At 35.2% G+C, this 20441-nt stretch overlaps 3 protein-coding genes across 4 annotated transcripts; all 3 read left to right on the top strand.

Annotated features, from left to right (window-relative positions):
• Positions 1-8475, top strand: LOC6050810. Of its 2 annotated transcripts, XM_038266810.1 has the most exons (3): positions 1-88; positions 149-992; positions 1048-8475. In XM_038266810.1, exon 3 carries the CDS (start codon positions 1245-1247, stop codon positions 8364-8366), a length of 7122 nt encoding a protein of 2373 aa, XP_038122738.1. In that variant the 5' UTR covers positions 1-88; positions 149-992; positions 1048-1244; the 3' UTR covers positions 8367-8475. The 2 variants fall into 2 exon arrangements, with proteins under 2 accessions (XP_038122738.1, XP_038122737.1); XM_038266809.1 differs by having other exon boundaries at positions 149-8475.
• A 1101-nt stretch (positions 8476-9576) lies between these two features.
• LOC119771136 (putative ankyrin repeat protein RF_0381) lies at positions 9577-16528 on the top strand. Its single transcript, XM_038266546.1, has 2 exons — positions 9577-11091; positions 16506-16528. Exons 1-2 carry the CDS (start codon positions 10188-10190, stop codon positions 16526-16528), a joined length of 927 nt encoding a protein of 308 aa, XP_038122474.1. The 5' UTR covers positions 9577-10187.
• A 268-nt stretch (positions 16529-16796) lies between these two features.
• On the top strand, positions 16797-20439 carry LOC119771135 (the record flags this gene model as incomplete). Its single annotated transcript, XM_038266545.1, has 2 exons — positions 16797-16853; positions 16916-20439. A coding segment is annotated over exon 2 (3507 nt), but the record flags the coding sequence as incomplete, so codon positions are not given.
• Positions 20440-20441: the final 2 nt, after the last annotated feature.

Genomic DNA, 20441 nt, shown 5'->3' with positions numbered 1-20441 from the left:
ATAGCCGAACGCTTGTTTGACAGAATATACGCTATAAGTTAGTGTCAGTGATTTGCGCAGTTCATAAGAGAAGGAAATAAATTAAAAGGTACAGGGCAAAACATACTAACGAAAATAGACAATGATTGAAAATTTGAATACGTTGCAGCTTATTACAACCAACCAAAATGGAGACCATGCAAATTATTGGCAACTTTCAACTAATCAGTGCCATTTGGCAAGAAGATTTACCAAAAATTAAGGATCTAATCGATTCTGGCGCTGACATCAATTTTGTGAACCTGTACAATAACAACAACACTCCACTTCATGACGCAGTGACTTCTGGTAATCCAGAAATTGTCGAAATGTTGCTAGCTGCTGGAGCAAGCCCCACTGCAAAAAATGATAGGAATCAGGATCCAGTTGATTTGTGCTCACGTCTGGAAAACAAAAAAAGGGAAATCATTCGAGCAATTTTCAACCATTCCAAGCAAACTGCTGAAAAAATGGACATCGACCAGGATTTTTCCACTACAACCTTTTACAGACGACATGGAACGACAGCTGTAGGTCAGTACTATGAAACCAAGTTGTTGAGTATGGTTCTGTTCCGGTTACTTCATGATGATCAGATCAAGAACTTTTATCTTGGAAACAACCTTGACGAGGCCGGCAGGTTTGACGACATTGTCCTGAGAACCATCAACGCTGGAGGTAAATCGCAAGTTTATTGTCTTCAAACCAGACACAAACCAAAATCGTCAACGGTTAAGTTTGAAGACATCGTCAACTCACATGACCTTCGGGGAGCTTTTAATTTAAATAAATATCTAGAGAGCTTTCTGCAAATACGTTACATGTTTAGTTCAACTAATGAGCATGCAATATTTCATGGAGAATATGAAACAACTGAGCTGGAATTGATTCTATTCACCCCAGCTATGTTTATTTTTCCTGAAGATGCCTCCTGTGAATACATGGTCGGTTGTAAGATATTTCAGGCAAATAAGGTAGGAAAAAACTTCAGAATTAATTGCTCTGACAATATAACAGAATCCTTTGTAGGAAAATCAAAAGAATGGCACCGAAATGTTATTTCAACAATATTGGCTAAACTTGTATTGCTGCATGAGTACGACTCAAAAAATTTAAAAGAATCAATAGAGAAGCTTCAAAAAGAGAATGTTTTGAGTAAGTTCACTGACAATGCAGGCAGTTTCAATTGGTTAGGATTGCTACAACTGTACAGTAATCCCCAAGTCATGAGCATTTCTAACAAGAATGTAAAACAAATGTGCCGAGATATTTCTAAATTACTTCAAGAACCTCTCATTCCATCCCATGGGGAGCACGTTAAACTTGTAAAAGATTTTTTTGGCAAATTGAGAATTTACTCAGAGCAGGCAACTGAAGACGAACTGGAGGAAATTATAAGACGTGATATAAAGGCACAACATTATGAAAATGATTATATAGTGTATAGTAAGTCGCATGATGCTGTTGAAAGATGGTACAAACAAACTGGGCTAGTGTCATATCTAACAGACTCATTGAATATTTTCAAACAGATAAAAAGCGATATACAAATAGAACAAATCAATTCAGCTAGTTTAATTAGGGTAGGAAGAAGTATACTCAAATTTCGTAGAATAAAAGTTATCAACACAAAGTGGGTAAAATGTTATCAACGTTTGCAGAAAGAGAATAAATTTTGGTTTAATATAGTTAGTAACTCCCCTTTTGTTTGTTGTGCTAAGCTAAATTTGTATTTCAACTGGTGTAACACCGAGTTTAAATTCATAATATTAGATACCACAGAAATAATGTCTATCCTCGAAGATTTTTGCAAAGCTAATCCAAAATGCTTAATTGTTGCATATTTGCCTAACAATGAAAGGGAACATATCAAAAATATTTACCAAAAGGTTGACAAATTGATTTTTATTACTAAAGGCGAATGCGGTGGTGATTGGATATCTTTAAGAGACGAAGAAAACGACTTGCTCGATATTGAAACACAAAGCCAGCTAGAGCTATTAGAAACCACTGTACTATTCCAAGGGTCCTTAATAGCCCTAAAAACGATAATGGATGACGCACCGAAGGAGCTCATAGACGCAGTTACATTAGAAAAACTCGTTAGTGGTGATAAAATAATCATATCACATAATAATTTTCTTAATTCTATCGATTTTTTCATTGACAGAGTTTTGATAAGTAGTACTCAGGTCTCCAAATCGATTACAGAAATTGATGATTGGGTGGTCATAGTGGCGGCCGAACCGGGAATGGGAAAATCCACATTGTTGTCAGGACTTGCGATGGCTGTCAAAAAGAAAAGTCCTGCTACATGGATTGTGAGAATAAACCTTTGTGAATATTCGAAACTGTTTTATCAGTGGAAGCAAGCAAAAACAACAATTGATGTAGATTTGGCCATGAACTTCTTGATTAAATCTGCATGTCGTGAAGAAAACATTAGCTCTGAATCATTCGAAACCAAATTATTCCGATGGTACTGTGAGCAACAAAAAATTTACCTTTTAATTGACGAATTTGATGACGTGAGTCCTGATTACACTGACATTGTATTACAGTTGCTAATAATTTACAAATATAATTTTACTACTAAACTTTGGGTAACAACTCGTAAGGAAAAATCACAAGAAGTACTGGAAAAAAGTCTTCGAGTTGATTCATATTCTTTGAACCCATTTACTTTAGAGGATTCAAAATGTTTCTTAAGGAAGTTTTGGGGTAAAGCTTTCAATAGTATTAATGATAACCAATTATATGACAATTATATTGAACAATTGTTTTCAGTTTTAAGCCAATATGCTGAAACCGGTCAATCAGACCTAGTTGGTATTCCATTCCAGACAAAAATGATTGCTCTTTTATACCAACCAAGTTTTGATGAATATTTCATGTCAGATAACAGTTGCATAAATTCACGATGCTTGAATTTAAATGATTTATATAAAAGTTTTGTTCGATATAAATTTGAAGTAGTATTAATGGAGGAAAAGAACAAAATCGTTCCGAGTAGACCAATGGTTATAAAGCATATCGAACATTATTTTAAAATCTTTTGGGAAAGACATCAAAGAGCTGCATTCTATGCTCTTGTCAATCGAAAATCAATTGAAGGAATTTTTAAGGAATCCGACATGGATTTTTTGCAAGACGAATGTTATTTTGAACAAGTGGGAATTATTTCCCGTGTTGTTGATGGGATGCCAATATTTGTAAATCAAAGTTTTGCTGATTTTTTCGCAGCGCAATATATTTGGGAAAAATACTGTTATTTGCAGGACGAAGGATTTGAAAAATTTGTTGATAATATTTTGATAAATGTTGTCATTAAAGGCGGTAAAGTCCGAATTGCAGAATATTTGCGAGGGTGTAGAATAGACGACTGCGCAAATATTGCCATGAAAGCTAGTGTGCTAATGAAAAACCTTCTTAATGTATTCTTAGAGAAGACATGGCTAGAATTTAAAAAACCTACCTATTCGTTTATTCTGGGAATCATAGAACAATCATTAGCAGCGGACAGTGAATGCTATCTGAAGCTTCGAGATACCAACGTTATACATAGAGAAAAGTGGAGTATTCTTTTTCTTAAAGCTTCAGAGTGCGGATACAACTTAATTACCCGTCTGGTGACTGATTTGGAACCTGGTCTAACAAACATTACTTTTAATTGGTTAAAAGGCTGGACTGCACTTCACTTTGCAGTGAACTGTTGTCATTACAAAATTATACACTTCCTTTTAGACAAATCTGCTAACATCAACGCAATCACTTTTGATAATGGACAGAGTGCATTGCACATGGCAGTTGAAAAGGGACATTTAGATATTGTTAAACTTTTGTTGCGTTACGAAGCTGATGTAAATATCAGTACTACAGGTACTGGAGTCACCCCTTTGCACGTGGCAGCCCAATCAGGTTATTTTAAGATTGTTGAATTATTGCTGAGCAAAGGAGTTAATGTTGACTGTGCCAATATTGATAACGCAACTGCTCTACATTTAGCTTCCGAAAATGGTCATACAGAAACGGTGGAACTATTGTTAAAGAACCACGCGAATGTTGACAAGAAAACAATTAAAAACGGTTCTACGGCTTTGCTTTTGGCATCCAAGAAAGGTCATACAGCCGTTGTTGAACTTTTGTTAGCATATGGAGCGGACCCCAACATAAAAACAGATTATTGGGGATTTTCGCCACTATACTGGGCAGCACGTAATAATTCGATTGAAATAGTATCATTATTAGAAGGCAAGGGTGCTGGCATTGATACGGTTACTTATTTTGTTGGCCATACTGCGATGCATATTGCAATTTTATACGGACATACTGAAATTGTGGAGTTCCTGTTGGCAAAAGGTGCAAACATCGAATTAGCTACAAAAGTAGAAGGGTGGACACCATTAGACCTTGCCATTAAATATAACGCATTTAAAATTATCACAGCCTTGAAAGAAGCAGGGGCAGAGTTGAGGCGAGAAGTCGATACCAAAGGAAGTTTTGAGATTTTTGGATCACTTTCGGGTGGAAAATCAATCCTTGAAGGAGAGAGATCAGGAATACAGGAACCAAGAAAGGCCATGAAACGTAAATACCTGGAACCTAAATCATTTATTGAAACTTTCTGTAAAAGACCAGCATCACCTGTCCTTGGTCAACATTATGAAACCAAGTTGTTGAGTATGGTTCTGTTCCGGTTACTTCATGTTGATCAGATCAAGAACTTTTATCTAGGAAACAACCTTGACGAGGCCGGCATGTTTGACGACATTGTCCTGAGAACCATCGACGCTGGAGGTAAATCGCAAGTTTATTGTCTTCAAACCAGACACAAACCAAAATCGTCAACGGTTAAGTTTGAAGACATCGTCAACTCACATGACCTTCGGGGAGCTTTTAATTTAAATAAATATCTAGAGAGCTTTCTGCAAATACGTTACATGTTTAGTTCAACTAATGAGCATGCAATATTTCATGGAGAATATGAAACAACTGAGCTGGAATTGATTCTATTCACCCCGGCTAAGTTTATTTTTCCTGAAGATGCCTCCTATGAATACATGGGCGGTTGTAAGATATTTCAGGCAAATAAGGTAGGAAAAAACTTCAGAATTAATTGTTCTGGCAACATAACAGAATCCTTTGTTGTAAAATCAAAAGAATGGCACCGAAATGTTATTTCAACAATATTGGCTAAACTTGTATTGCTGCATAAGTACGACTCCAAAAATTTAAAAGAATCAATAGAGAAGCTACAAAAAGAGAATGTTTTGAGTAAGTTCACTGACAATGCAGGCAGTTTCAATTGGTTAGGATTGCTACAACTGTACAGTAATCCCCAAGTCAAAAGCATTTCTAACAAGAATGTAAAACAAATGTGCCGAGATATTTCAAATTTACTTCAAGAACCTCTCATTCCATCCCATGGGGAGCACGTTAAACTTGTAACAGATTTTTTTGGCAAATTGAGAATGTACTCAGAGCAGGCAACTGAAGACGAACTGGAGGAAATTATAAGACGTGATATAAAGGCACAACATTATGAAAAAGATTCTACAGTTTATAACATGTTACATAATGCTGTTGAAAGTTGGTGGAAACAAACTGGTAAAGTTCCATTTTTGAGTAAGTCTTCCAATATCTTTAAAAAAGTCCTGTTTGAAACAAAGTTAAAGGAAATCCATGAGAAAAACAAGAAGGACATATTAAGTAGTGAAATTAAAATTAATTCAACTGCATTTGAAATGAATCCAAAATGGGTAAATCTTTTTTATGGTGCAGAGTTTAAAAAGGAACTTTGTATTAATATTTTCAGTAGCTTGCCACAACTTTGTTGTTTGAATCTTTTGCAATATCTCGAATATTATTCTTTTGATTTTTTGGTCGTTACAGAAAAATCTCACATGCAAGATATATATATTTCTGAATTTAAACCACAACACTTGATTGTTTTGTTTTTACCTAGCATAGATGTTGATAGCATTGGAGATTTTAGTAAAAAAGTAAAGCAACTAATTTTTATTACTAAACAAGAATGTGTTGGAAATTGGAGATCAATCAAAGAAGAAACAAGCATACTCGACCTTGAAATTCAGTGTCAGGACAAACTTCTTGATAGCGAAGTTGAATTTCAGGGCTATTCCATACAATTATCAGTGCTAATGGAGAATGTTCCCCTAAAATTGATAGACGCAGTTACATTGGAACATCTCATTAATAAGGAGAAGTTTTCCATTTCTAAAAATATTGTATTCAATCAAGATGATATTGAAAACTACTATATCGAAAGATGTTTGCGTAACAAACGTTACAAAACGCCCATCTTGAAAAAAAATCATAAAGAATATGAAAGGGTTATAATTGTTGCAGCAGAAGCGGGAATGGGAAAATCCACACTGTTGCCTGGCATTGCAAAAGAAATCAAACAAATGGAAAAAAAATCTGCTACATGGATTGTGAGAATAAACCTTTGTGAACATTCAAAACTGTTTTATCAGTGGAAGCAAGCAAATACAGCAATTGATGAAAATTTGGCCATGAACTTCTTGATTGACGCTGCACGATGTGAGCAAAACACTAGCTATGAATCATTCGAAACCAAATTGTTCCGATGGTATTGCGAGCATTTTAAAATTTATCTTCTGGTCGACGGGTTTGATAAGATAAGTCCTGATTACGCTGACATTGTATTACTGTTGCTACAAACTTATAAGCATAACTTTACAACCCAACTTTGGGTGACTACTCGTACTGGCAAAAATCAAAAAGGTTTGGAGGAAAGCCTCGAAGTTTGTGCTTATTTCTTAGAACCATTCACAGAAGACGAAATTAAACGTTATTTGTGGAAATATTGGAGTTTCAAATTGAATATAAAACCAGAAATCAACGATTTGTTTAATGATTACATCAAAGAGTTTCTGTTAAGATATTCTAAATTGAATGATTACAGGGGGCATAAGCTGATAAGTGTACCACTGCAAATAAAAATGATTGGCATGATATTCGAAAACAGTGTTAAAACATTTTGTAATTCAAATGGTTCTCAAGTTGAATTTTATGACCCAAATATAGTAACTTTATATGACAAGTTTCTGAATAATTTTCCAGAGATTGAAAATATAAGCACACAACTTGCCGTATGGACGTTGTACAAACATGCAGAAAATTACCCTAAATTGATTGATCCAGTGGATAGTTTGCTACAAGAAATACAGCCTTTTGTTGATAAATCTGGTATCATAACACAAGTTATTGATAGTAAGCCGATCTTTGTGTTTGAAACCGCCGAGTTCCTTGCAGCCAAATTTATCTGGAATAAATATTCATCACCACCACTTGAAGAATTTGAATCTTTCGCAAAAGACATTTTGACACATTTTATCAAAAATGACACAGTTCAAGTAGCCTTTTACTTACAAGAAATGGCACTGAATAAAACAAAACAGAGTGAACGTGCTGCTGCCCCCATAGCTTGTAATATTTTAGACACACTATTTGAAACTTTGCCCAACTCTTGGGATAGCTTCCATAAAAAGTCGATATCTTTCTTATTAAGAATAGTCGATAATTCCATGCTTTTTGACAAAGATTGCTCAAAAAAGCTTCATGCACTTCTTCAAAACAAACCCCCCAACAGTCTGGCCATTTTGCTCTTGAAAGCATCTGAAAGTGGTTACACCAGGCTTGTAAAGTTGGCGAATGAGTTAGGCAATGATGGAATAAATATCACATTTGATTGGTTAAACCGCTGGACTGCACTTCACTTTGCAGCACATCGTGGACATAAAAACATTGTAAAATATCTTATAAAGAAAAAAGATAGCAAGAACGCAGTCACTATGGATAAAGGGGAGAATGTGCTGCACATAGCGGCCAAAGCAGGTTTTAGAGATATTGTGTCCATGTTACTTGATCATAAGGTAGACGTTCATGGTACTACAGCTGATGGTGAAACTGCTTTGCATTTAGCTTCTAAACTTGGCCATGTAGAAATTGTAAGAAGTTTGATAAAGCATGAGGCTGCAATTCACTCCAGAACAAAATACGGATTCACACCTTTGCATTTTGCCACTAAACATGGACACATAAAAGTAGTCAATTACTTGCTGGGAAATGGTGCAAATCCAAACGAAATAACTAATGATTTGGGATTCACGCCCCTTCATTGGGCTGCAAAAAACAACTTCCCTGAAATAGCAGAGCGTCTAATAGTAAATGGTGCTCATATTAGCAGCATAAGTATATTAAATGATCAAACGCCATTACACATCGCTCGATCGTACGGAAATAGTGAAATTGAAAATCTACTTTTGGGATATGAAGCAAACCCGTTGTCAAAGACAAACTGACAGAGTTAGGTTTGACTGAATGACTATTATAATAAAAAAAAAACAAGATTTAGTTTTAAGAGTCCTAAGCAATACGATCATGATTCAATAAAATAAAATATTTAGTATATATTTAATAAGATGGTGATAAAATAAAGATGATGACATTCCAACTTTTTTTTTATTTATATTTATTCAGTTTTTTTTCTATGTACATTCATTCAGTTAAAATATTATTGGGTGTCCAATCACAATCGATGACTTTTCACCTCAATTTTAAATACTAGCAACTTTCATTTATTTATGAGATATTGTAGCTTTCGCTATTCAGTGATTTCACATGTAGGAGGTCCTACATGTACAAAAGGGAAAAGGGATACCTTAAAAAAACTAACTCATAAACCAGTGGTTTCCAACCTTTACCGTTCCATTCCCCCCTTGGCTAACTTTCAAAAGCTTCATTCCCCCCCTCCCCAACCATACTTTTTAGATTTTTTTTTGTTTCAGCGTATAAATATCTCAAACTTCTGTAAACTTGCAAAGTCCATGAGATTTCATTACATAAACAAACTATTCGTTTTGAAATCTTATGCATTTGTTCAACTGGTAATGTTGTATTAAATATTATTTGTTATTTCAAAATTTTGCCAAACCTCTTCGAAAGTCTTAATGATCCACAAACAAATTCAAAAACATAAAAAAAATGTTTTTTAAAGCTGTTCAGGTCTGACGAATGCAAAAACACGAAACTCACAGAAATTAATAAAACAAATATTTTTCAAGAAAAGATCTCAAAAATTAAAACTCTAGAAAATGCTGTTACAAATGTTTTTTTTTCTATTTTCAAGAACAACTCATGAATGAAACCAAGGTAAAACTTGTAGAAATGATACTATTAAATTTTGAAATAGTAGTTTATGCAACAAGTTGCAAAAAGAGGATCTTTTCAGCACGAGTAGTACATTTATCCAACGAGGTTCACCGAGTTGGATAAATACGAAGAGTGCTGAAAAAAACAAGTTTTGCAACGAGTTCCATACAACATTTTTTGCAATTCCGAAAAACACCCATTGGGTGAAATTTGAGGTACAATTTTCATGTATTTTTTCAATAAATCGTTTAAATCAAAAAAAAAGTTGAAAAGTGTTACTTTTCGAAACAAGTGCTGAAAAGTTCAACTTTTCTATGGAACAGAAAAATGAATTTGAACCTTCCAAACCACAAACCAAGATACTGGTAGGACAGATCTATCATGAACATAAATTAGCTTCAATCTATGCATTATTCAATATTGCGTACGCAACAAAACTGCTGAGTAAAGACGAAATAAGAATTGTTGAGTGTTTGCTACATTCTGAAAATGTGCTCAAAGCTGGTATTATTTCACATATTAAGGATGAAAAGCCAACATTTGTGCATCAAACTTACGCCGAGTTTTTTGTGGCAAAGTTCATTTGGGAAAAATATTCTGCCTTTGAAATTGATAAATTTGAATCATTCGTTGATTTGATTTTCATTAAAAACTTTGTAGAAGGCGATCGATCCCAAATCACACACTTTTTGCTGAAAATTGCCCAATCTGAGGAGCAAAACGATGTGGTTAAAGTCAGCAAGGCTTGTGTCTTGTTAGATCAACTTTTGAGTTTGAAACTGTGTTCACAAGCAGAATTCAGCAAAAGATCAATTTCATTCTTGCTGGGAATAGTTGAATGCTCAATACCAGAAAAAGGAACTGAGGGCTTTGCAAAATTTAAATCTATCGTGAATAAAAAACCTAAATCCAGAAATATTTTACTTCTTAAAGCAGCAGAAAATGGTTACTTAAAACTTGTACGCTTGACAATGGACGATTCCCCTGACGATTGGATAAACATTTCTTTTGACTGGTTAGATGGCTGGACTGCGCTACATTTTTCAGCAAACGGTGGTCATGAACCCGTTGTAGACTATCTTTTGGGTAAATCAGCGATTGTCGATACTGAAACGGCTGAAAATGGACAAACTGCGTTACATCTCGCTGCAGCAAAAGGTCACTCAAGCATTGTTGAGGCACTATTGGGTAAGAAAGCGAATATCAACGCTAGAACGACGGACTCTGGAGCAACTCCACTGCATTTGGCAGCGCAGCAAGGATCAACTGAAGTTGTTTCCAAATTATTAGAAAATGGAGCAGATAAATATGCCACTACGCTGGTTGATGGTGAGACTCCTTTGCATATTGGTTGTCGTCATGGTCATCTGAGTAGCGTAAAATTATTAATAGATAATGAGCAAGATATCAATCTTCGAACAACGAAAACTGAATCCACACCATTGCACGTTGCGACTGAGAATGGACACTCTGCCATCGCTAACTTTTTATTGGAGAAAGGCGCCTTGGTCAGCGTTGTAACGAAAGATTTGGGATTCACACCACTGCATTTTGCTGCTCAGAATGATTTAAGCGAAACAGTATCACTTTTATTGGATAAAGATGCACCAACTGACAGTATTTCAAAGTCAGATGGACAAACAGCATTACATTTAGCCGTAACTCATCGAAATGCTAATGTTGTTAGTCTACTTCTAGAGAAAAAAGCAAACATTAACATCCAAACTGAAAACGATGGTTGGACTGCACTACATTTAGCAATAAGAAACAACTCTTATGAAATGGTTGAAATGATGCTGCAATACGTAACAGACATAAATGCAATCAATGTTTGCAAAAAGAATCAAACTCTGATACACGAAGCCGTGTTAACTGGTAATTCAAAGCTGGTTAAACTCATTCTTGATAGTGGAGCAGATACTGAAGCAGAGAATATTAACAAAATGACTCCGAAGGATTTGGCATCAAATTTAGACAACCAACAAAGACAGGAAATTGATGCAATTTTCAACGAGCATTTCAATAAAGATCTCACTTACGGGAAACGACCTAGGACAGCTGCAATTGCTGGTTTCAACTACGAATTAAAAATACTGACAATGTTTTTGTTCCGTTTGCTTCACGATGAAAAAATCGATGATTTCTATTTAGGCAGCGACATTTCAGAAGCTGGCTATTTTGACGACGTTGTCATAAGAACCAGAACAGGAGTTAAATCTCGAGTATATTGTCTTCAGGCTCAGCATAAAAATGCTGGACACAATGTAAAATTTCCGAAAGCCATCAAAGGGCTTGACAGGAATGACGATTTCAATCTATCAAAGTATTTTCAAAGCTACCTACAAATACGGCACTGTTTCAAATCAGAAAGTAATCATGTCATATTCCAGGGAGAATACAATCAAACAGAGTTAAAGCTAATAATGATGACTCCTGCTAGATATTCAGGATATCCGGATCAAATAGAAAAAATGTCAGCTCTTAGTACATTAAATACCAAAAACACAGGAAAAGTGATCAAGTTAAAGCCGTCTGCTGAATGGTTAGAATATTTCGCAACTGTTTCAATGGAATGGCATAAAAACATATTTGCAGAAATAATAGCCACACTTATAACTTTACATCAGTACGATAAATCCGATTTAAAGACTGCATTGCAACATCTTACAAATTCCGTCGACTACGATTTCAACTGCTCAAATCTATTGAAATTATACTATCATAAAAATGTCAAAGCAAACAGGCGTTTTGATATGTATAGGAACAGCAGTTTGCATGAAAAAATTTATGATATGCTCGATGAATCTCTTCTACCATCCACTGAACATCACATAAATTTAGTGCAAGATTTCTTCTCGAAATTGGAAATTTACTCAGAATATGCTACAGAAGACGAGATGGAAGGAATTATAAGACGTGACATTCTATCTAAACATTACGAATGTGATGAATTATTATATTTGAAGTCTTTAGCTGCTGTGGAAAATTGGTGGAAGCAAACAGGTGAGGGGACATTTTTAACAAAAAAATGTGATTTTTTTGAAATTGCTAAACATGAAATAGAATTAGACAAAATCCATTTAGTTAACATGGAAAAAGTTAATAGTTCTGTTTCAATTAATACCCACGATGTCACAATGAACCCAAAATTGGTTGAATGTTTCAAAGAAATTGAAGAAGCATTACCCTTTTTCATGAACTTTTTCAGCACCAAACCCGACATTACCTGCCTTAAGCTTTTATCATACGTACAATCGCTAAGTTGTGAAGTCAAAATCGTGCTCCTCGATAAAGCAGAAGTCGAACAAACGCTGAGCGTTCTCTCGAAAGTCGATAAACCTCGATGTTTGTTTATCGCTGTTTTACCAGAACCGGATAAGGGGGCAATTGAAAAGCTACGTAAAAAAGTAAACAAACTCGTCGTTGTTACTAAACACGAATACAGTGGGGAGTGGAAATCAATCGAAGATAAGACTTAATGCAAGTTTAATGTCACAACCATTTCAAAAATCAACTTTAACGACCCCCCTGATCTTTGGTGGTGTCTAGTACAAGTTTATGCTCGAACCTAGGAGTCCAAAGGCTTGAATGGGAAGACAGTACCCAAACCTTTTTCTACTCCAAGAAACCTTCCACTTCCAAAGGTCGAACTGACGACCTTTGGATTGCAGGCTTTTTTCTTCCCCATCCGATGGAAGGTTGGGGCAGATGGGAATCGAATCCATGATCATCCGCTTACAAAGCGGACAGCGGAATCATTCGATCACGCCTGCTGCTCACAACACAACTATTTTCTTTACAAAACAACATTAAAAAACAACATAACTACAATCAGGGAATTACAATCAATTGAAAAGTGCATTAGATAGTATTAAAATAGTGTGAGTGTAATAATAAAATAAAGATGTATTAATTCCCAAAAAAAGACCCTGTGTATGTTTTTTGAACTTCTATGACCAATCGCATGCAACCTCACACTTGTTTCCCGTCTCTGCTAGAATCTTTCAAATCCGAAAATTAAATTGATGACATTTCCTTTTTGGCTGGGTGTAGAGGTGAGCAAAACCGCTCTTTTTTAGGAGCCGCTCATTTTCGTTCGCTCATTAAAAAGAGCCGCTCTTTTGAACGGCTCTTTCGCTCTTTTTCAAAGTTTGGATAAAAAGGTTTTTTTTAAGAATCGTGTGATTTTATAAGTTATTTCACATTGGACTTTTATAAATTATTTAATAAAACAAATTAAAACTGAAAACGAGAAGTTGCCCTTGGAATCCATAGGTCTTGGTGGTCTCTTTGTCAAGATTTCTACTCGAACCTAAACATTCGAGTAATTGAATGGCATCCAAACCTAAATCTAGGATGCTGGAAAAATTGTTTTTAATTTTAAAATTGCGTTTATTTCTGCAAGAATTGAACTAATGCTGATGTTTTATATGGAGAAAATATTCTGTGAACTCTTTTCTACATTCTGATTTAATCTATTAAGTCTTTAAACGCTAAAGTCAAATCGGACAAAAGGGTTCATTTTTTTTTTCAAAAATCTCCAAACTATGCAATTGATTTTTGGTAATATTTTACAAATTATGCAATTTGAAATGCTCAAATTCGTATTTCGGTAATACTTTAATGTAAAATCAGTTATACAATGTTTTTTTTCATTTTGTTTAGAAAACCATTTACCATCCATTTACTTTTGGGATATTTTTTTATTAGCATTGAAATATTTGAAATTGCATTTTCAACTCTCAAAAATTTAATACTATTTTTTGGCAATTCAATAATTTTTATTTCTAGAGTTTTTTTTAAATTCGTCCTATAAACATATGAAAGACAATAGTTTATAGAACCTTTTTAAAAAAAACTCTAGATTTATAACATAAATCATGCCATCTTGAGTTTAAAAGTTTTAAGTTTAAAAAAGAACCGCGGTTCTTTTATTCTGAGCCACGGTTCGTTCGCTCTATTCAGTGAACCGGCTCTTTGAACGGCTCGCTCTTTTTTTGCCCACCTCTAGCTGGGTGGTTCTCTTGAACTTAGATTTTTTCCATGCAGTACCGAAACATTTACCATCGATTCCTTAGGTCGAAATAAGCCATTTTACATCATTGGTCTCCATACAAATTTGGGGGCTGCCCATAGAAAAGGGCTTCGAAAATCTACACCTTGTGAAGGAATTCCCTGATCGATTCCGGGCCTTCCGCAAAGTTGTAGGATATGATTAGGACTTGGCAGACAAAACTTTAAAAATGAATTTTGCACTTAGAACAATTTGTGATAAAGAATAACCGTTTTCAAGTTAAAGGCATTTTCAAATAAAAAAAATGTTGAATTTCTTGCAATTTTCAAATATATCATGGAGAGCACTCATGTAAAAACAAAAAATATGAAAACCTTGGATAATTTCCTACAATTTATTTTTTTTACTTTAATGATCGGATATAACGCCATGTGTGTGTGTGTGTGTGTGTGTGTGTGTGTGTGTGTGCAACTAACCAAACGGTACCACGCGGCCACTTCTTACAAATTGAGTTGTTTCCATGTGTTTTTAGATCTACATTCTATACATGCAAGTAACTCGCATAGGCATTTAGAAGGTGTTAGCTCTGCCGAGCTTCGGTGACCCATTTCTACGCTGGCTAGCCGAGCGCGAGGTACTTCAGCTTTTATCGACAAGCCCAGCCCTGAAGAACGTTTGCATCAATCGGATTCAAACGTTATTTAGAACTTCCGAACTCTTGTCAAATGGACAAGGACCCAGCGCGTATATAGTCGATAGTAACAGTATTCCTAATTCCAGTCGTAGCTCACCAAGCCGTGATGGTCTAGTGGTTAGCATTTTTGCTCACCAATCCAATGGACGGGGGATCGAACCCCGACTCGAGCAACTTTGATTTTTCGTTCATGTTCAGAGTTTCAAGATTAATATTTCTTATACTTTCTCGTTGGGAGCAGATGGGAATCGAACCCAGGACCATGCGGTAACAAAGCGAACACCGTAACCAGTCAGCCACGGCCGCTCCTTATGATCGGGTATCACGCCATATCTCAAAAACCATTGCTTTAATTTTAAAAGTCAATAAATTAATCAATAAATGTTTCTTCTATTCTATAAACATATCTTATAAACTTAAGAATCAAGCCTTTAAAAATGTCCAAAATTGAAGTTTCGTTTTTGCCTTCCCCACCTTACTCGAAAAATTAAATTCTCAATTCGACCACATATTCCCACCTACACGTATACATATCGACTCTGCTAATATTGCAAAATAAAGTTTAAACTTGTGGTTTCCGAAAAATATCGAAGAGTATGCTCTGATGTATGCATATCAAAAATTTTGTAATTGTCTGCTCTACAACTTTGTAGAACACTGTTACACTCTAAGAAATAACTCAGCAAAGTTAGAAAAAACAGGAAATTTAAAATGAAAAATTTTGTTCTATATGAAAAAATTACCCTCGTGGGTCAATGTAGATTCGAAAAGTACATTCAATTTCCCATAAATTGAAATGTTCCAAAAAATTTTACAGGCGAGTAACGAAAAATGGCAGAGTTTTTAAAACTTTTTTAGTGTTTTTTCGATGAAAAATACCTCTTTTTTTTGCATGTTCTAAAATGGAAGGGATCCCCCCCCCCCCAAAGAAACATCATAAAAAAGTGGTCTTTCAACGAAAACATTCATAAAAAAAATTAAATTTGAGTGTTGATTTTTTTATTTATTTGCATGCAAAAGAAAGTCGATTTGTAAAAACATGGAGAATTGCTCCATTCAAAAAAAAATGTTTCATTTATTTTTTTTAACCCAATTGCATTCGACTTTTCAACAAAACCAATGTTTCTTTATCAAAATTAAGAGGTCACCCCCACGCTCTTCTTCTGCTAGTTATCTACCGCACTACTACTCTGAAAATTCTTCAAAAACTAATGAATTTTAACACGTTCTATCTCGAACTAAGCTTGACCGCCTACCACAGTGATAATGTGCGTGTTCGTTACCCCAATTCTACTTTAGGGCAATCCATAAACTAAGTCGAATCTTAAGGAGGGTGGGGATGTCGGTTGGTTGGCGATTGTCTACGCTCCAAACAATAAAGTTTTTTAGATGTATAAAGAATTATTTACCAAATTTTCAAACGAGTGTTCACGTGGTTTATGGATGACTCCCTATCAACATTAAATTTGTTGGTGTGTGTGTTTGTGTGTGTCCGGTTTGATCTAGCAACATTTTCTTAGAAGAGCTGTAAAAGAAGAGACTTATTCTGGCGCACAACCGACACGTCATTTCCAAAAATAGCCGCCCGGAATTCGTCGGAATAACCCAGCTACGAAACAAGAAAAACACCACAACGGAATCATGAATTTATTTGAATTAGCGTAGCTTTTGATTTTTGTGACCAGGACTATTTATTATTCCATGCTTTCATTCAAGCCAATAGCAAGTTCGAAAATACATCTCACTCGGCACGCCAAAATTTACCGCTGGACAAACTTTGGATGGTGTACCCTACCCCCCCAAGGCTTATCACTTTGAAATGCTCGGTCGAATAAAAAATAAAGTTCGTCGTCGACTATGAAAGTCAGTTGCCAGCGTAGCATTCAGTAAAGCACATGGAACAGGATCGTTTTGAGTCACATTAGAGGAGTAATTTCAAAACAAACAGAAAAAAGTGCATTTGGAAATTTTTAACTTTTCGTTTTCCTCAGTGAGCCGATAACAAAAAATGGATAACGACAGACTTGCAAGGAATGTTCAACTGTTGAGTGCAATCGAAAAGGGCGAACTTGCCAAGGTGATAAAGCATCTAAATGCCGGTGCAGAAGTGGATTTTATCAATTTCCATCGCAGCAAAAATACTCCTCTGCACGATGCAGTGGCCTTCGGTCATGAAAAGATTGTGGAGATCTTACTCGAAAAGGGAGCGTCCCCAGACTCATTGAATGAGGACAAAAAGACACCGGCTCAGTTACTTGGTTCTTTGGGTGAAAAGAAGCGAAAAGCAATTGGACCACTTCTCGGGAAGTTTTCAAAGAAAAAAAAAACAAAAGCTGAAAACACGAAGAAGCAACCTGTCTGTGAATCACCAGTTAAACCAAGTGGAACCTTCGCCAAACGACAAGGGACAGCTGCCGCCGGACAACAATATGAGTCCAAACTCTTGACCATGGTTCTGTTCCAGTTGCTTCACAATGACCAAGTTGAGAGCTTTTATCTGGGATCTAATTTGGATGGAATCGGCGCATTAGACGATATCGTGCTCAAAACTCACGTTAGAGGAAAATCTCGTTTGCAGTTTGTTCAATGCAAACATCGAAAAGAAGAAGACACCATCAATTTTACCGATATGATCGACATAAAAAATACAACAGGAGATTTTCATCTTTACAAATATTTTGAGAGTTACAGAAAAATTTGCTCGTTATTTGATCCAGATAATAGTAGTGTTATTTTTCAAGAGAAAATTAAAGACATTGATATAGAGCTTATTATCATAACTCCAGCTACGATTACTTTTCCAAAGTATATAGTATATATTGAAACGAATGGCTTGAGCGAAAACATTAATACAGTGGAAACAGGTAAAATCTGGCAAGTAAAGTATTCGGAAAAGATAAGAGAAATATTTGAAACAATACATAGGAAGAAATTGATAGAGTTTTTAGCACAGCTTTTATTTTTACCAGAATTTCAAATTGATCTAGAAGAGGCGATTGAAAAACTTAAATCAGCAAAATGTGTTGAAATTTTTAACGATCTGGAACATTCAGACCGAAAGAAATACTTTAAAAATATACAGGTAGTTAAGAACACGATAAAAGATGCTGATCTGAAAACTAAGATTGATATGATTGACGAAAGATTTACTACAGAGTCACTGCTTCCATCAGGGTACTCCATAATATTAGAAGATTTTTTCAACAAACTTAGATTGTATACGAAACAAGCCACGGAAGATGAACTTAAAGACGTTGTTGTAAGCATGATCAAATTAAAGGATTACGAATATGAGGACGCTCTGTTCTTTAAAACACACGAGGCCGTTCAAAAGTGGTGGGCAAGTTCGGGACAGGTTGAATATTTAACGGAAAGTTGTGACTTTTTTGAAGTTGCTGATAATGAATGTAAGCTTGATAAAATTCATTCTATAAGCACGGATTGGCTCCAAAAATACTATGTCGAATTCCGCTTAAATATGTTGATCAAAAACCCAAAATGGATTAATCTTCATGAAAAAGTTAAGGAAGAAAAGTTTTACGTTAATATTTATAGTAGCACATCAGAACTTTGCTGCACAAAGGTTATTCAACTCTTGAAATGGCATAAGAATGAGTTTAAATTTATAAAACTAAATAATACAGAAATTGATTTCTTGATTGAAGTTCTCTCGAAAGGCAATAAGGAACATAATTTAATCCTTGTCTATCTGCCTGAATTGAATTGTGAACTCGTTGAAAAAATTCGCCAAAAAGTTAATAAACTTATTGTTATCTCTACAAACGGGCATCACGGTGATTGGCTATCCTTGTCAGACACAACCAAAAATATATTGGAACTTAAAACTGAATTTCAAGAAAAATTGCTCGAAACCAAGGTGACTTTCCAAGGTAATTCTATACCCCTGGAGAGGTTAATGGAAAGAGCTCCCAAACAGTTGATCGATGCAGAAACGATTAAAAAACTTGTGACCAATGAAAAGATTACGATTTCTTTAGATTTCACAAACTCTGGCCAATTTTACATACAGAGGGATTTGCTGGAGTATCGTCAAAACCAACTCGTTCCAAGGAAAATTGATACAGTTGATGATAAAGTGGTTATTGTTACCGCAGGTCCCGGAATCGGGAAATCTATGATGTTGACAGGACGTGCAGCAGCAATCAAAAGTGAGTACCCTTCTAGTTGGATTGTAAGAATTAATTTACTACAACATTCAACATTGTTCGATAAATGGACAAATCAATACAAAATTGCAAAACTGCCCAAATCTGAAGTGTTCAATTTTCTATTAAAAACGAATAATTGTGAAACAAGCAAAGGAACAATTTTCGAAGAAAACATATTTAAGTGGTATTGCGAGCAGTATAAATTAGTCTTGCTGGTAGATGGATTTGACGAAGTTAGTCCCGATTATACGACGATTGTTTTGCAACTTCTGCAATCACTCAAAGATAACTTTGCTGATACACTTTGGGTGACCACACGAACCGGTACAGCACAAACAGTATTAGAAGAAAACCTTGAGGTTTGTGCCCACCTGCTTAAACCATTCAGCCTGGAAGAGTCGAAGATATTTTTGAGGCATTTTTGGATTGAAATCGATCCCCACCATAAATATGTTCGAGATTACGTAGATAAACTGGATTCACATTTCTCTCAACCAACTAATCAAGGTGAACACAAACTGATCACAATTCCATTGCACACAAGTATGATTGGGACAAAATTCAAAAGTGATTTTAAAGAATATTGTAAATCTAACGGTACTCAGACAAATTTTGAAAAATATGACTTGTTAACAATTTATGAAAGCTTTATTAATTTTAAATTTAATGATATTTTTATGGAACAGAAAAATAAATTTAAATGTTCCCAACCTCAAACCAAGATACTGGTAGGACAGATCTATCATGAACATAAATTAGCTTCAATCTATGCATTATTCAATATTGCGTACGCAACAAAACTGCTGAGTAAAGACGAAATAAGAATTGTTGAGTGTTTGCTACATTCTGAAAATGTGCTCAAAGCTGGTATTATTTCACATATTAAGGATGAAAAGCCAACATTTGTGCATCAAACTTACGCCGAGTTTTTTGTGGCAAAGTTCATTTGGGAAAAATATTCTGCCTTTGAAATTGATAAATTTGAATCATTCGTTGATTTGATTTTCATTAAAAACTTTGTAGAAGGCGATCGATCCCAAATCACACACTTTTTGCTGAAAATTGCCCAATCTGAGGAGCAAAACGATGTGGTTAAAGTCAGCAAGGCTTGTGTCTTGTTAGATCAACTTTTGAGTTTGAAACTGTGTTCACAAGCAGAATTCAGCAAAAGATCAATTTCATTCTTGCTGGGAATAGTTGAATGCTCAATACCAGAAAAAGGAACTGAGGGCTTTGCAAAATTTAAATCTATCGTGAATAAAAAACCTAAATCCAGAAATATTTTACTTCTTAAAGCAGCAGAAAATGGTTACTTAAAACTTGTACGCTTGACAATGGACGATTCCCT

This window comes from Culex quinquefasciatus, chromosome 1, assembly GCF_015732765.1.
Source record: "Culex quinquefasciatus strain JHB chromosome 1, VPISU_Cqui_1.0_pri_paternal, whole genome shotgun sequence".
Lineage (NCBI taxonomy): Eukaryota > Metazoa > Arthropoda > Insecta > Diptera > Culicidae > Culex > Culex quinquefasciatus.
The sequence above is the reverse complement of the archived record's forward strand: the minus strand, read 5'-3'. Positions and strand labels throughout refer to the sequence as shown.

Bases quoted from the DNA above. Each gene is read 5' to 3' on its own strand.
- LOC119771136 (XM_038266546.1), top strand. From the start codon at position 10,188: ATGGACGATTCCCCTGACGATTGGATAAACATTTCTTTTGACTGGTTA. The intron at 11,092-16,505 runs GTAATTCAAAGC...TTCCAAAAATAG, and splicing joins ACACGAAGCCGTGTTAACTG to CCGCCCGGAATTCGTCGGAA.
- LOC6050810 (XM_038266809.1), top strand. From the start codon at position 168: ATGGAGACCATGCAAATTATTGGCAACTTTCAACTAATCAGTGCCATT.